This window comes from Ovis canadensis, chromosome 13, assembly GCF_042477335.2.
Source record: "Ovis canadensis isolate MfBH-ARS-UI-01 breed Bighorn chromosome 13, ARS-UI_OviCan_v2, whole genome shotgun sequence".
Taxonomy (NCBI): domain Eukaryota; kingdom Metazoa; phylum Chordata; class Mammalia; order Artiodactyla; family Bovidae; genus Ovis; species Ovis canadensis.
The window spans coordinates 35,753,672-35,767,622 of NC_091257.1; the positions used below are offsets into that span (position 1 = coordinate 35,753,672).

The 13,951-nt window shown below is 36.6% G+C and overlaps 1 protein-coding gene across 1 annotated transcript in view; it reads left to right on the forward strand.

Moving 5' to 3' along the window:
* Nucleotides 1-13,951, forward strand: part of MALRD1 (MAM and LDL receptor class A domain containing 1) — a 595,589-nt gene that overhangs the window by 464,072 nt on the left and 117,566 nt on the right. Inside the window, exon 34 of the mRNA XM_069547391.1 lies at nt 9,568-9,831. Within this exon, the coding sequence (XP_069403492.1) occupies nt 9,568-9,831 (264 nt within the window). The remainder of the gene's footprint in view (nt 1-9,567; nt 9,832-13,951) is intronic.

The window sequence follows — 13,951 nt, forward strand, 5'->3', positions numbered from 1 at the left end:
CTTAGCTATGTGATTCTGGTTCTAAAATGATCCCTTAAAACAGAACCTCTTGCCTTTCTCTGGTCTTGTCCTGTATTATCCTATATTCTCTCCTCTCATCTCATTGACTTTAATCTTACCACTTCCCAGGCTGGGAATGCCCTGTCCTTTATCTCCTCTTATTAAAATCCTTTTTCACTTTCTAGGGCAGAGCAAAACCATCTTATTATCCTTGAATTTATCCTTGATATTCCCAGCAGGAAGCTAAACTCTGTTCCAGATTTTCTTAGACTTAAGTTTGCAGCTCTCCTGTAATATATCTTACGTAGTATTTTGTGATATGTGTAGCTTATTTTCTGTCACTTTTAGTTCCTCTACATTGAAAAATTTCCATTATCTTATTTTGTAAAGAAAATTTTGTTGTGTGTAAGTGATCTTTAATTTTAGGTTGATGGATAAAAATATAAATTTCAAAAAACATATGATATAGAGTAGATATCCATTTTATATCAGAAGTGGTATCATAGCAACTATAGATAAATAATTTAAAACATAGTTTTAATGCATGGGTCCGTTTTATAATACTGATTCAGTGAGGCATTCATGGGCCTAATCTTTAAAGGAATAGTAATGAATGTACAAAAAGCTGAAGGAACATTATTGTCTGTCCATTCTGATTCACTTACTGGTTTATAGAATATTATTAGGTTTTAAATCTATTACTGTGGGTTGTGAAGTCCTCACAGTCTGTCAAATGATAGAATAATTCCTCTTTATTCCTGGAAAGGACATTAGATTAGAAGAGAAAAACACAGGAACCAGAAAAATGACATTAAAAGCTAATACCAAGCCAACTTATAGGAGTAAAATCTGGATTCCCTTTTAACTACATTTGGAGGAGCTTGTCTGTTGTACTATGAGGTGGTTCTTACTTGATTTCCTGCTGATTCTCAGACTGGAAGGAATTTTGTTGAATTAGGGGCAAGAAATCCAAATGACAACCATGGAAAAATCAGTCCCAGTAGGAACCATACTCCATTAGCCTGGATTTGACACGTGCCTCATATTGAACATAACAATAAACCACACTTCACTGTCCCAACACTCTGTCTTAAAGGTGAATGCTCTTATGTGAAAAATGATGTTTACTACATAATCATATATATTTTGTACCATAGTATATAAATATGTGCATATTTAAAATAAAATATGGAGATTGTTATTTCTCTACTGCACAGTCAGTTTGAAAATGATCATAACCTTTGCTGACTCTTTTCTTTTTGCTTGCAAATACTCAGCAGGCCAAATGTTTTACCAAGCCAAGTGTATCTGAGGGATCCTGAGAGTTTTTCAATAGCCAAGGTCGGTCTGGGCCTGTTTAGTTCTCTGGGGCTATTAAAGTCTGTTTCTATTACAAGTCTCCTAATTCCCTGGAAGACATATGTTGTTATCTGGAAAACATTCAGATCTATGAAAACACGGGTGTTTGTCTGTTGCCTAAGAAATAGAATAAGAAAGTGACACTCATTAACTATGAAATCTATTTTAAGAAAAGCTTTTTTTTTCTTTTCATTGAAAACAAGTGACTTCAACAGAATGACCATTTTTCTGATAGCATCTTACTGAGAACATTTTACTCAGCAAAGACTGACCACTCTTTTAAATAGGAAAATAGAAAATAAAAAACAACTTTCTTGTCTTAACAAAGAGTAAATAAATGGGTTTACATATATGAGTTATCATTTTCACTAATATGAACTTCCTCAAAATAAAAAATATGAGGTTAGAGAAATAAGCAGTTTTTTATTAGAAAAAGGTATGAAGGAATAATAGACCCATAGTTGGTCTTCTCTGTTGGGTGGAGATAATTGATAAGAAGTCAGTTCAAGTTCTAAAATATCCAGATCTTGCATTTTGCCCTTTCTGCAGTTTCTGATTAAAATGTAATTAAGGTATGTTAAATAGGCATGCCTCCTATAGAATTCCATATGGAGCAAAATAACCCAACACACTTTAAAATAATCATTTTTTAATCTTCCCAGTAAATCAATTTTTATCATTAAGCAATGAATGAAGTACTATTTCTATTAGTTCTTTTTTACTTAAAGTATATTTTTAACTTTTAAAAATTTTATTTTGCAATGTTGTATTAGTTTCAGGTATATAGCTGTACATTTTAAATGAGCCTATTAGAAAGGCAGAAATTAGTCTTCAAGTTATGTGAATTTAAAATTAATAGTAGTTCAATCATATAGAACACTCTAAACTTTTTAGGGAAAGCTATTCATTCCTATTCCTCAAAAGTTAATAGTAAGTTAAACATAGCTGGAGGTATTTGTCTTTGTGCTTAGAGCCAAGGCCCTGTTAACTAAAAGTTATGGGCTATCCCCACCACGTTCTCTTGGATCATAGAGGCAGTCACGACAGTACAGCTGGGAGATCTCTATAAGACCACCATATTTAACTCCTGACTGGTCGTCCCTACTGCCCACCTCCATATCTTCATCTTGGTATCTGCCTCTCTCCTTTGACTCTCTCGAGACATGTAGAAAGTCCCCAAAGTACGTATGAAATTCAGCAATGTTCCCTCACAGACAGATTGCCTGAGACTCTTAGATTTCCTTCAATTGTGTGTATTTGTAGAGTGTGTTAAAGAAACAGCTTTCCACTCTCCATCTCAACTCGTCTACACTGAGACAAAGATGTAATAATTGATTGATGCCAAGACACCCTCTCATAATTTCTATAAGTGAAAACCTTCCCTCTTACAGGAATGACAACAGCATTCCCTTCTCTGCCCCACCTCAACTGACAGAAAGTATTATGCTTAGTCGTTCAGTAGTGTCTGACTCTTTGTGACCCCATGGCCTGTAGCCCACCAGGCTCCTCTGTCCATGGGTATCCTCCAGGCAAGAATACTGGGATAGGTTGCCATTCCCTCCGTCGAGGTGATCTTCCCAGCCCAGGAATCGAACCCAGGTCTCCCATGTTACAGGTGGATTCTTTACCATCTGAGCCACCAGGGGAGCCCAAAGAGCACAACACAGTCATAACTGAAATAGTTAAAGAGTAAAATACAGTCATAATTGGCAGAGTACAATACAGTCATAACTGAAAGGGAGTCACTATTTCCTCTGCAAGTTTAGGCTTAATGGGAGAGCACTGGTGAGGCTGAACCAGAAGTTAAGTCACTGAATAACCACAGGACAGTGGACCTTTATCTTATGAGGACAGTGGACTTCATTGTGTCAGACATTGGAGAACCATTTTTGAGCAGGATTCTTCTTTTGGGAAATGTATATTTGAAGCAATGTAAAGCATGGATTAAAAGAGGAGTGTACTTAATAATATTGGCCCTAATATAGAAGTCAAGAGTTTAACATTTGGGGAATTCTTTGACTATTAAATAAAATTTAGTTAATATGGAAATAGAGCTATCAGTGAACAGTAGCATTAAATTAAGTCAAGTACTTTACCTGGCCCAACAGTGCATACAAAAGAGGCCGCCCCAGCATAGATATGGCAGACCAAGGAGTATAGTATAGCACCATCTGGAGATGATAAGAGAGGAATTTATCTCTTATCCGCTGGGGTCTCTCTCTGGGTTCCAGGCTTCATGAAAAGAAAGAAATGACCAACAACTGTTCTAACATTCCATATTTTATGCATGTTTCCACATTCACATATGTTTTAGATTATTGAAGGGTATAAGTAGGCAGAAAATTCTCCATTTATGCAGTTTCAGACATTTGCAGTAGAATCACTATTTATAGTTAGGAAGATATTGGCTATCATTGTGGCAAATACTGATGTTGGTAAAAATGATAACTCTTTAGAGGACCTCTTAATATGTTCTGCTCCTTCAGCTCTTGATTTTCCCTAGTATGGAAAATGTGTTTTTTATTTTCTCTCACACCAAGCCTCTGTGTGCTGGGGGAGAGAGCGGCTCCATCACAGCTTCATGTTGTAGGTAACCCAACATCCACTGCCATGTGTCTCTCCTCCAGCCTTTCTGTCACTAGCAAAGAGCTTCGTGGTTTCAAATAACCTGCCTCTGTGTGTAGCAGATGTGCACATATATCCATACATACAGTTGTTACACAAAAGTGCATTTATGCATTTATCAGTGCTTATCTGTTCAGTTTAGTTGCTCAGTCATGTCTGACTCTTTGCAACCCCATGGACTGCAGCACACCAGGCCTCCCTGTCCATCACCAACACCTGGAGCTTGCTCAAACTCATGTGCGTCGGTGATGTCATCCAACCATCTCATCCTCTGTTGTCCCCTTTTCCTCCTGCCTTCAATCTTTCCCATCATCAGCATCTTTTCCCATGAATTAGTTCTTCACATTAGGTGGTCAAAGTACTAGAGCTTCAGCTTCAGCATCAGCCCTTCCAATGAAAATTCAGGATTTTCTTTAGGATGGACTGATTTGATCTCCTTGCAGTCCAAGGGACTCTCCAGAGTCTTCTCCAACACCACAGTTCAAAAGCATCAATTCTTCAGCACTCAGTTTTCTTTATAATCCAACTCTCACATCCATATATGACTACTGGAAAAAACATAGCTTGGACTAGATGGACCTTCGTTGGTAAAGTAATGTACCTACTTTTAAATAGGCTATCTAAGTTTGTCATAGCTTTTCTTCCAAGGAGCTAGCATCTTTTAATTTAATGGCTGCAGTTGCCATCTGTATGTCTGTGCATATCTGTATGTCTGTATCAATTTTGAACTTGTCTCTTCTATCTTTACTTTTTCAGTTTCAATAATTGTTACTCTTTTTCTTGATTTCTGTGTCATGTAGATATATGGTCTCTTCTCAAATGCAAAACAAATTTAATTTCTAGTATTCTTCTATCTTTATTTTAGCCTTAGCTTTAACTAGCTCTGCCATTCACTCTGAAAATAATTATCACTTTCCATATGGCATCTCTTTTCAAATACTTAGCAACTTCTATTGGGTTGGCCAAAAAATTTGTTCAGATATTTCATATGATGTTATGGAAAAACCTGAACAGACTTTTTGGTCAACCCAACACTTTGGACTCACCTTTTGCGAACTTTTAAATTCCCTTTATTTTTGTCTACTGTGTTAGACTTTTGACATTCCTGTATAGCCTTTCTAACCAGCCACCCAAGCTCTCCTGATTCATCACCCACTCCAGTGCTCCCCATACGGCTCTGTTTATGCCAGGCTCTTCTATCTTCTTTAGTTCAACCTGAAGCCACATTCCATCTTTCTAGGAATATTTAAACTGTTAAATATTGAAATGATATAAAAAGATAAAAATGATTCTTTTATGACTCTATATTAAAGATAAGTATTCTTAATTGAAAAAGAAATATTTTTATACTTTATGAAGTGATTTGCAAAAATATAAAAATTAAATTTTAATTCAAAATAATTTGAAACCAAGAGTTCTGCAGAATTGAAGTTAAAAATTTATCATCTGCTTCCCCTCCTGTAGCTCCCTGTAACATTTTTGAATGTCGTTAATGAAGTATTGGCCAAAAACAAACAATTACCAATTTATAACTGCCTATCATATTTTACAATAAGCATTTTACCATTTATGTCATTGAGTATGACAAGATTTGGCAAGAGCTTAATTCCTGCTCTTTAAAACTAAAGTTTCCTGTGCATCTTTTTTCTTTCCCTTCAAAACAGGCAATCAATTTTGCTTTCACTAAACATATTAATCATAAAGATCAAAATCCATGAGATTTTCCTTGGGCACTTTTAGACTTTTCTTGAATTTATATGAAATTCATGAGAATGCTACATTGTATTTCACTGTAAATCATCAGTATGAAATGTTTATTGCTTTATATTGTTTATAATGTTTATTGCTCTAAAAAAAAGGTATTTCAGCTGCTACCCAAACTAAGTGAACAGTGACACTCATCATTTTAGGAGAACAAAGAAATATCCACAATGTTAGAAATTGTACCTGTCTGTATAGCACAATATGAAGTGGAATGTGATAATGAGAGGAATGTCTGTGACTCCTGGGATTGCAAAAGTTAGTTAACAATGCCTTCAATCAGCTCCAGCCTGTAAAGAGAGTAAAATTCACTCAGTTGTATCCAACTCTTTGCAACCTCATGGACTGTGAATCAGTTGCAAACCACAATGTGAGATACCTTTGGTTTTTGAACCCAACATACTTTAGACTTGTGATCTATTTGAGAAACATGCCCCTAAAGCTAAGATGATATAATGTGTGTGTGAGTGTATGTGTGTACAATTGTACTAAGTCTTCACAATATCAGGTCTTCACAATTCCCCTAATCAGATACAGCTTGAGAAATGTTGGCTGAAGAGCAATAAGAAGAACACCTGTAAGTTAAAGACTGAATCACATTGTCAAAATGAATCCACATTTTCTTTCTTTCCACCTCCTCTCTCTGCCCCTGTCACAGCCACCACCATTTCTGATGTCCGTCAATCTCTCTTTCTTAACTTTCATCCTTCCTATTCTCACTTTACTCTTTGAGGTATATTTCAGTTGACTTTCTGGATGTCGGTTTTCTTTTGCTCTGGTTGTGCTTTTGTTGTTCAGTTGCTCATCCTTGCCCAACTCTTTGCAACCCCGTGGACTACAGCATGCCAGGCTTCCCTGTCCTCCGCCATCTCCTGGAGCTTGCTCAAATTCATGTCCATTGAGTTAGTGATGCTGTCTAGCCATGTCATCCTCAGTCACCTCCTTCTCCTCCCCTCAATCTTTCCCAGGATCAGGATCTTTTCCAATTGGGACTCTTTAATTCCTCTTCACTTTTTTGCCATTAGAGAGTGGTATGATCTGTATATCTGAGGTTGTTGATATTATTCTGGCAATCTTGATTCTAGCTTGTAAGTCATCCATTGCCTTTTCTAATCATGCTACATTCCCTCAAAGTAACTCTCACATGTAATGAACAATCACGTCCATGTTCAAGGAGGCAAAATTGGGTTAGGACTGAAATGGTGCCATTTCTCTTATGCATTCACTGGCCCTGCATCTCAGTTCTATTGGTTTTAAACAACTGATTAAGCAGCTCACTGGGCATGGGAAGAGATGGACCACATGGCTTGACCAGTGGATAGTACACTTACTTAAGTACTGTGAATTTTAAATGCTGGATTTTAAAAGGAACTTAGAGAAACTAAAACACAGAAAATTTGAAAAGAAAAATATCAAACATGAGTTATAGGCTAGAATACAGATTCTGAGGGATATTGGAGCTGAGATGTACACACACACAGAGTCTATTTCTTAAAACAGATTTTGGTTCACAGCAAAATTAGGTGAAAATTACAGAGTTTGTGTATACCTGTCTCCTCCATAATCAACCTTCTAGCACGATTGGTCAACTGTGACAACTGGAAATTCTGCCAGGAACAGCCTCTGCAAGGGGGTGTGACTTTAGAGGGAAGATGCTAGAGGTAGACAGCTGTGCGCTATCATCTGGTAACCTCTCAGCAGTTGGGGGAATGAGGGCCTTGACCTTGAGAGAAAAATCTGGACAATACAAGACAGAATCCTAGGAGACAATACAAGCCTACCAAGTTTCCTGTAAAGGACTTAGAACAAGTGAGTTTGAGTATCTTTTGATAGAAATGATTCTAGAATTTAACAGAATTGCTGCCTCCAAATAAGAAAGAAGTTTATTTGTGCATATCTTATCTAAGCAAAAATGTAAAGGAAAGCACACACACTTCATTTTGAATAAGGCAAGAAGCTTGTCAAATACAGAAAATTACTTCCCTTGTGTTTTTTCCTCAAAGATTGATAGCTTAACTAAGTAATAGGTTAATTACTAAAATTAGTTCTATGTTTTCTTCACATGCAAAAAATTTATCCAGCCTTTTCAACCTTGAGCTGAGGTTCTACCTTGAGGGAAGTTTATAAAGATAAAAGTTTAGTCCATAAAATGTTTGAGAAAAAAATGAAAGTTAGGCTGTCTGCCATTCCTTCAATATGAAATTAATAAAAACAATGAAGGGAAATTATTCATTTGACCATGGTTAAATATAAAAAGATATATATGCTATATATATATATATGTAAAAATTTAAATCCAATTTACTTTCTAAGTTTTCATTCAGAATGTTTCCATTGGAACACCACAGTTGCTGTGTCTTAGGTAGTCAAATAAAAACATGATACAAACACCTCAGAGTCATACATATTTCCCTCTCCACTTAAACATGCTTATTCCCATGAACAAAAATTCCCTCAGATACATGACTTTCATCACAGGGTTCAAATTTAAATATGTTCTGAGTATATCACCACTACTGAGTGGGAGAGAAACTTTTAGATTTCCTTTCTAAAATGAATTCACACTACCATTCTTATGTTTAAAACAAATCATTCCTACAAAATCCATAAATAATAGTTTTAAAATGTAATAAACATAAAAAAAGGTATTCCTGAACTGGTTCCCATTATTTCCTTTTTTTAAGATTTTTTTTTTTTGACCTGCACCATTTTTAAAGTCTTTATGACTATGTTACTTTATTGCTTCTGTTTTATGTTTTGGTTTTTTGACCACAAAGCATGTGGGATCTTAGTTCCTTGATCAGGGATCAAATCCACACACCTTATATTGGAAGGTGAAGTGTTAACCACTGGACCTCCAGGGAATTCACAATCCCCATTACATGCTATTTTTTTCCCCCTAAAATACTGATTAGCCCATTAGCTTATGTCCCAGAAATGATAAGTATAAGGACTGCTCCAAGAATAATGTTCCAGCAGATTAGTACAGTCCTGTATATTCACAGATACTCTCTGACCTCTAGAAACAGCAACAAGTCAGCACTCTTCTCTCATGCTTTAAGTATTGATTCTAACCATTGCTGTGGAATAGTTTCACGTGATAAAAGTTCATTAAATTTACATTGTGTCTTTAGACACTAAAATTTTATGAGCCTCAGTATCCTTATCTATAAAATGGGATTGTTGAGTATGAATCACATTATCTTGAAGAGTCTCACTAGTGTGATTTTTGGCTTAAGCTGTGGTTTCATCTCTACTTCAGATATGACTGTACATATTGTACTTTTTAGACCTTTGAAATGTGATCAAGACTGAAGGGCAAGAATAGTGTAACAAAACCATGGCAGCCCTCAATTCTGTGAATCAGTCCTCCCCAAGTTCTCAGGAGCCAAATTCTCCAAGCTGAAGTCACTAAGAAACAGTTAATAAACTGTATACTCGTATAATGACATAATGCCGATTTCCTTAAATGCTAAAATTATTAGTGCAACCCTTCAAAGTGCCTAACTTACCATATAAAAGTGTTTTTACTCCTCCAAGAAAATCTGACTGTTGAATTTAAGAATATGAATCACAATTTCCACTTAATTGGAAAGTGTCATTTTTTAATAGTAATGACGCCCTTTATAAAAATGTTTCTGAGATTAAGATAAGGTATATTCTGTAATCATGTTGGCCTGTTATGTTAGAGTTCTTATTATTCCTAATAGAAAATTAGTACTTAAATTAACTAAATGTTTCACTGAAAATATCTTACAATGTTTCAGCACTGGACAGAGAGCTAACTCCCCTAATGTGAAAATGACTTGCTCTCTTTTCCAGGTCTTGTCCCAATACAGCCATCACTGTGTGAAGCTGGTCAGTTTTCTTGTATCTACGCTGTCCAGTGTGTCCCTCTTGCAAGGAAATGTAATGGACAGGAAGATTGCACAGATGGATCTGATGAAATGGACTGTCCTATCAGCCCCCTTCCCCAGCTCTGTGGTCAAACAGAATTCCAGTGCTCCACCCATGAGTGTATCCCGTCCCTCCTGCTTTGTGATGGAGTGCCTGACTGCTACTTTAATGAAGACGAATCTGGCTGCTGTGAGTTATTTTCATTCATTCAGTGTTCCAGGGAAGAAATGCTGTTTGGAAATGATAGAGAGAGCTTGACAGATAAAACAAAGTCCTCTAGAGTCTTAGCATGATCATATCATCAATAACAAAGCTGTTTGTGCTATGTTGCTGACAAAGTGTATAGTCCTTGCTTAGCATTTCTGGAAACATTTTGTTTGTAGTCATACTAATCTCTGTTAGATGTGTCTAATCTCCTTTTTATATTTGTATCTGAATCATTCATATAGGGGATGCTCTACAGTTCCATCAGTTTTTAAAATGTTTGTGGGGATGGATTAAAGACATGTAATTATAATTTCTTCCCCCTAAAAACGTTCATGAAGCTGGCGAAAGTAAGTGGGGAAATATCCATTTTAGTGAATAAATGTAATTAGAGTTTAGACTTGGACCTTGATAGATATTATGTCAGTAAGAGTTAATGCAGGATTTCCCTGGTGATACAATAGATAAAAAGCTACCTGCCAATGCAAGAGACATGGGTTCCATCCCTGGTCGAGGAAGATTCCACGTGCCACAGAGCAACTAAGTCTGTGTGCCGTAGCTACTGAGCCTGTGCTCTGGATCCCATGCTCTGTAACAAAAGAGGGCATGGTGAGGAGAAGCCCACACACCCCAACTAGAGAGTAGCCCCCACTTGGCACAACTGGAGAAAGTTCACGTGCAGCAATAAAGACCTAGCACAGCCATAAACAAATAAATTTTTTTAAAAAGTTAATGCCAGAGTAAATTGGTGGGACATCTGGTTTGACCTCATCTTCATCACTTACTACTTGTACAATTTGGGGAAAGTCATTTGAGTCAGTCTCACCGCCCATGTTATACCTACCTTACAGGGCTATAAGAATTGGAGAGAATGCACATAAAATTCTCAGTCCTGCGTTCATCAACTTCTTTCTTTAGTGTTAATTAAGTAATTACACAAATTACACAAATCTTTAAAGTGAGCACATAATCATGGTGGAGTCAAGGCACCACTAGCATTTTATTTAATTATTTTTTGTCTGGTTTCATGTTATATCACACTGTATATGAGCTGCAGGGATAGAGCTCCATAAGCCATATGTTAGTGGCCACTATTTTTGGAGCAGTAAAGTTTGGAATGTAACTGTAAGATGGAGGTATTGGAAAAAAAAATAGAAGGCTGTTTCAGTGCCCCATTTTGCGTGAGCATCCAGAATTATGATATCTATTGCAAAAGGCATGAAGATGAATGAAGTACAGTAAGATAGGTTTTGTATGTTTTTTTTGTATGTTTAAAAGTTTTAGCTTTAAATCAGTGAATCTCTTTTCCTTGGCTTTGTATTTCCCTGTTATTTCCTACATGTATAGTCTTTCTATAGTAAAGTCAGTTTGCGAGGTCATATAATATTGTCTTAGAGGCAAGTAAGAGGCAAATAGAGGCAAATGAGGAAGAGGAAGCCAAGTTACTTATCCCTGTTCTGATCAAGGCTCTAATGGAATTTGGCTGTTAGAAATCAGATTAAGTTAAAGAATTCCCTGGTAGTCCAGTGATTATTAATTGGCACTTTCACTGCTATAGGCGCAGGTTCGATCCCTGGTTGGGGAACTAAGATCCCACAAGCTTCATGGCTTGGCCAAATTTAAAAAAATAAAAATAAAAAAGAAATCAGATTAAGCTCAATATAGTCATATTGTATTTGACTTCAAATAACAGTGCTATTTAAAGGGAAGCATAAGATGATACCATATGCTTATACTTTTAGACATATGTTAGAAAATTGGTATTTGATGAGATAGTAATATATGGAATTCTGCTCCTAAAGGGAAATAAGTGTACATTAGGAACAGATGGTACTGTGAACGAATTGCTCTTCTCCATCTCCAAAATATTTATTGAGTTATGGCTCTGTAGGGAAAAGTGCATGAAAATAAATTGTGGGCAAAATTCTAGAGCAATAATTACAGGTTTGTCATCTGATGGTGACAATTTATTAAACAATTGCAAGCATAACAGTTTTTTTTTTTTCCTGGACTCATTTTTTAAAATTTAGAATGGCATTTTATAAACTATCATTCATTCATTCATTCACAAACCTTCATTCAGTTCCGTTCAGTTCAGTCGCTCAGTTGTGTCCAACTCTTTGGGACTCCATGAACCGCAGCACACCAGTCCTCCCTGCCCATCACCGACTCTCGGAGTCCGCCCAAATCCATGTCCATTGAGTCGGTGATGCCATCCAGCCATCTCATCCTCTGTCGTCCCCTTCTCCTCCTGCCCCCAATCCCTCCCAGCATCAGAGTTTTTTTCCAATGAGTCAACTCTTTGCATGAGGTGGCCAAAGTACTGGAGTTTCAGCTTTAGCATCAGTCCTTCCAAAGAACACCCAGGACTGATCTCCTTTAGAATGGACTGGTTGGATCTCCTTGCAGTCCAAGGAACTCTCAAGAGTCTTCTCCCACACCACGGTTCAAAAGTATCAATTCTTCAGAGCTCAGCTTTCTTCACAGTCCAACTCTCACATCCATACATGACCACTGGAAAAACCATATCCTTGACTAGATGGACCTTAAGGATGTAATTTATGCCACACATTGTATTGGGCATTGATGATCCAATGGACATGACCCGATACAAACTCAGGTTGTTAGATATACTCTATATTAGTGAAGGAGAGGTGTAAATGATAGTTGAGATACCATGTGGTAAGTTCTGTGAGAGATAACCAAAGTGTTATTGAATAACATAGAGTCCTCCCTAACTATGGTGCCAGAATGTCTAAATTTTAACGTGAAAAGTGATTGCAGAGCCAAATTTGGAAAGACAGATAGTCATTAGGCAATTTGAAATGCTTGATTCCAGTGAGAATGTTCCAAGAATAGAGCAGAAGTTGTGTGATCGAAGAATATTTCATATAACTAGAGTCTGTGGTGAAAAACGTAGAAATAAGTTGGAAGAGATAAGCAGGGACTAGGTCTTGAAGAGTTCACCCTATCATGCCGGTGATAAGTAAGTGTTTAAGTGGTACATGGATGGATTGGAATGAGGATGGGTGCCTGGTTAGGGGATGTCACACTTGAAATAGTAAGGGGTTGATTAGGTTAATGGTATGATGCACCGTATGAATAGATTTAAGAGATATTCAAGTGAAGAGCAGGAGAAAGAAATCAATAACAGTTTCCAAATTTCTGATCTAGGCAACAAGATAGCTAATCTGCCATTTCTTGAGCTGGGAAAAATAGGAAGAGAAGGATCTTTTAGGGTAAGAAATGTGGCTTCACCTTTAAACATGTTTTATTTATGTTATCTCTGGCATACCCACATGGAAACACTCAGAATATGTTTTGAAATGAGTGTGTGGCACTCAGGAATGAGCTCAAGGAAGATACATAAAGATACAAAGCTATTAGCATACAATGATTCAGACTGTGGCTGTAAATGAGATAATAGAGGAAAAAGATAAGGGGGGAGACAGAATCCTAAGGAACATCTAAAGGATAGTTTAAAAAAAAAATCAAAAGACAGGGAGATGTCATAGACATAGGAGGGCAACCAAAAGAGAATGATGATCTTAAATCAAAGGTAGAAATCTATATATCAGAGGGTATGCATAGGTTCAGATGTTTCTGTGAGATCACATAAAATTAGAACTAAAAATTTTTAGACTGGGAAAAAGCTAAAGTAGTTGCTGTGATTCTGGAGAGGTAACACCCTGTGGAGTGGGAGGACAGAACTGTGACATCAGCCTTTTGTGGAGAAGATGAGAAATCATAGAGGGAAGCCAGCTATAGAAAACCCCTTCAAGAAGGTGGCATTGAGACTGGAATATAGGACAAAATAAGAGGTTTGGTTGATTGGTTTGTTTGTTTTGTGAGACTTGCATGTTTTTAAGCATTGTAGGAACAGAATTCTGAAAAGTTTGAAATTTTATACAGGAAAATCAATAGCAATTGATATTTAAAAGTCTTTTATTTTTACAAAAATACATGTTTAGTGATCAGAATGCTTAAACAGAGCATATGATGAGTCCAACATTTAAAAGTAATTCATATTTAATCATGTATTTCCATTGGTAACATTTTTTATAAAAGTGTCGCTTCAGTTAGTGATACTTTTGTTTGACCAAAA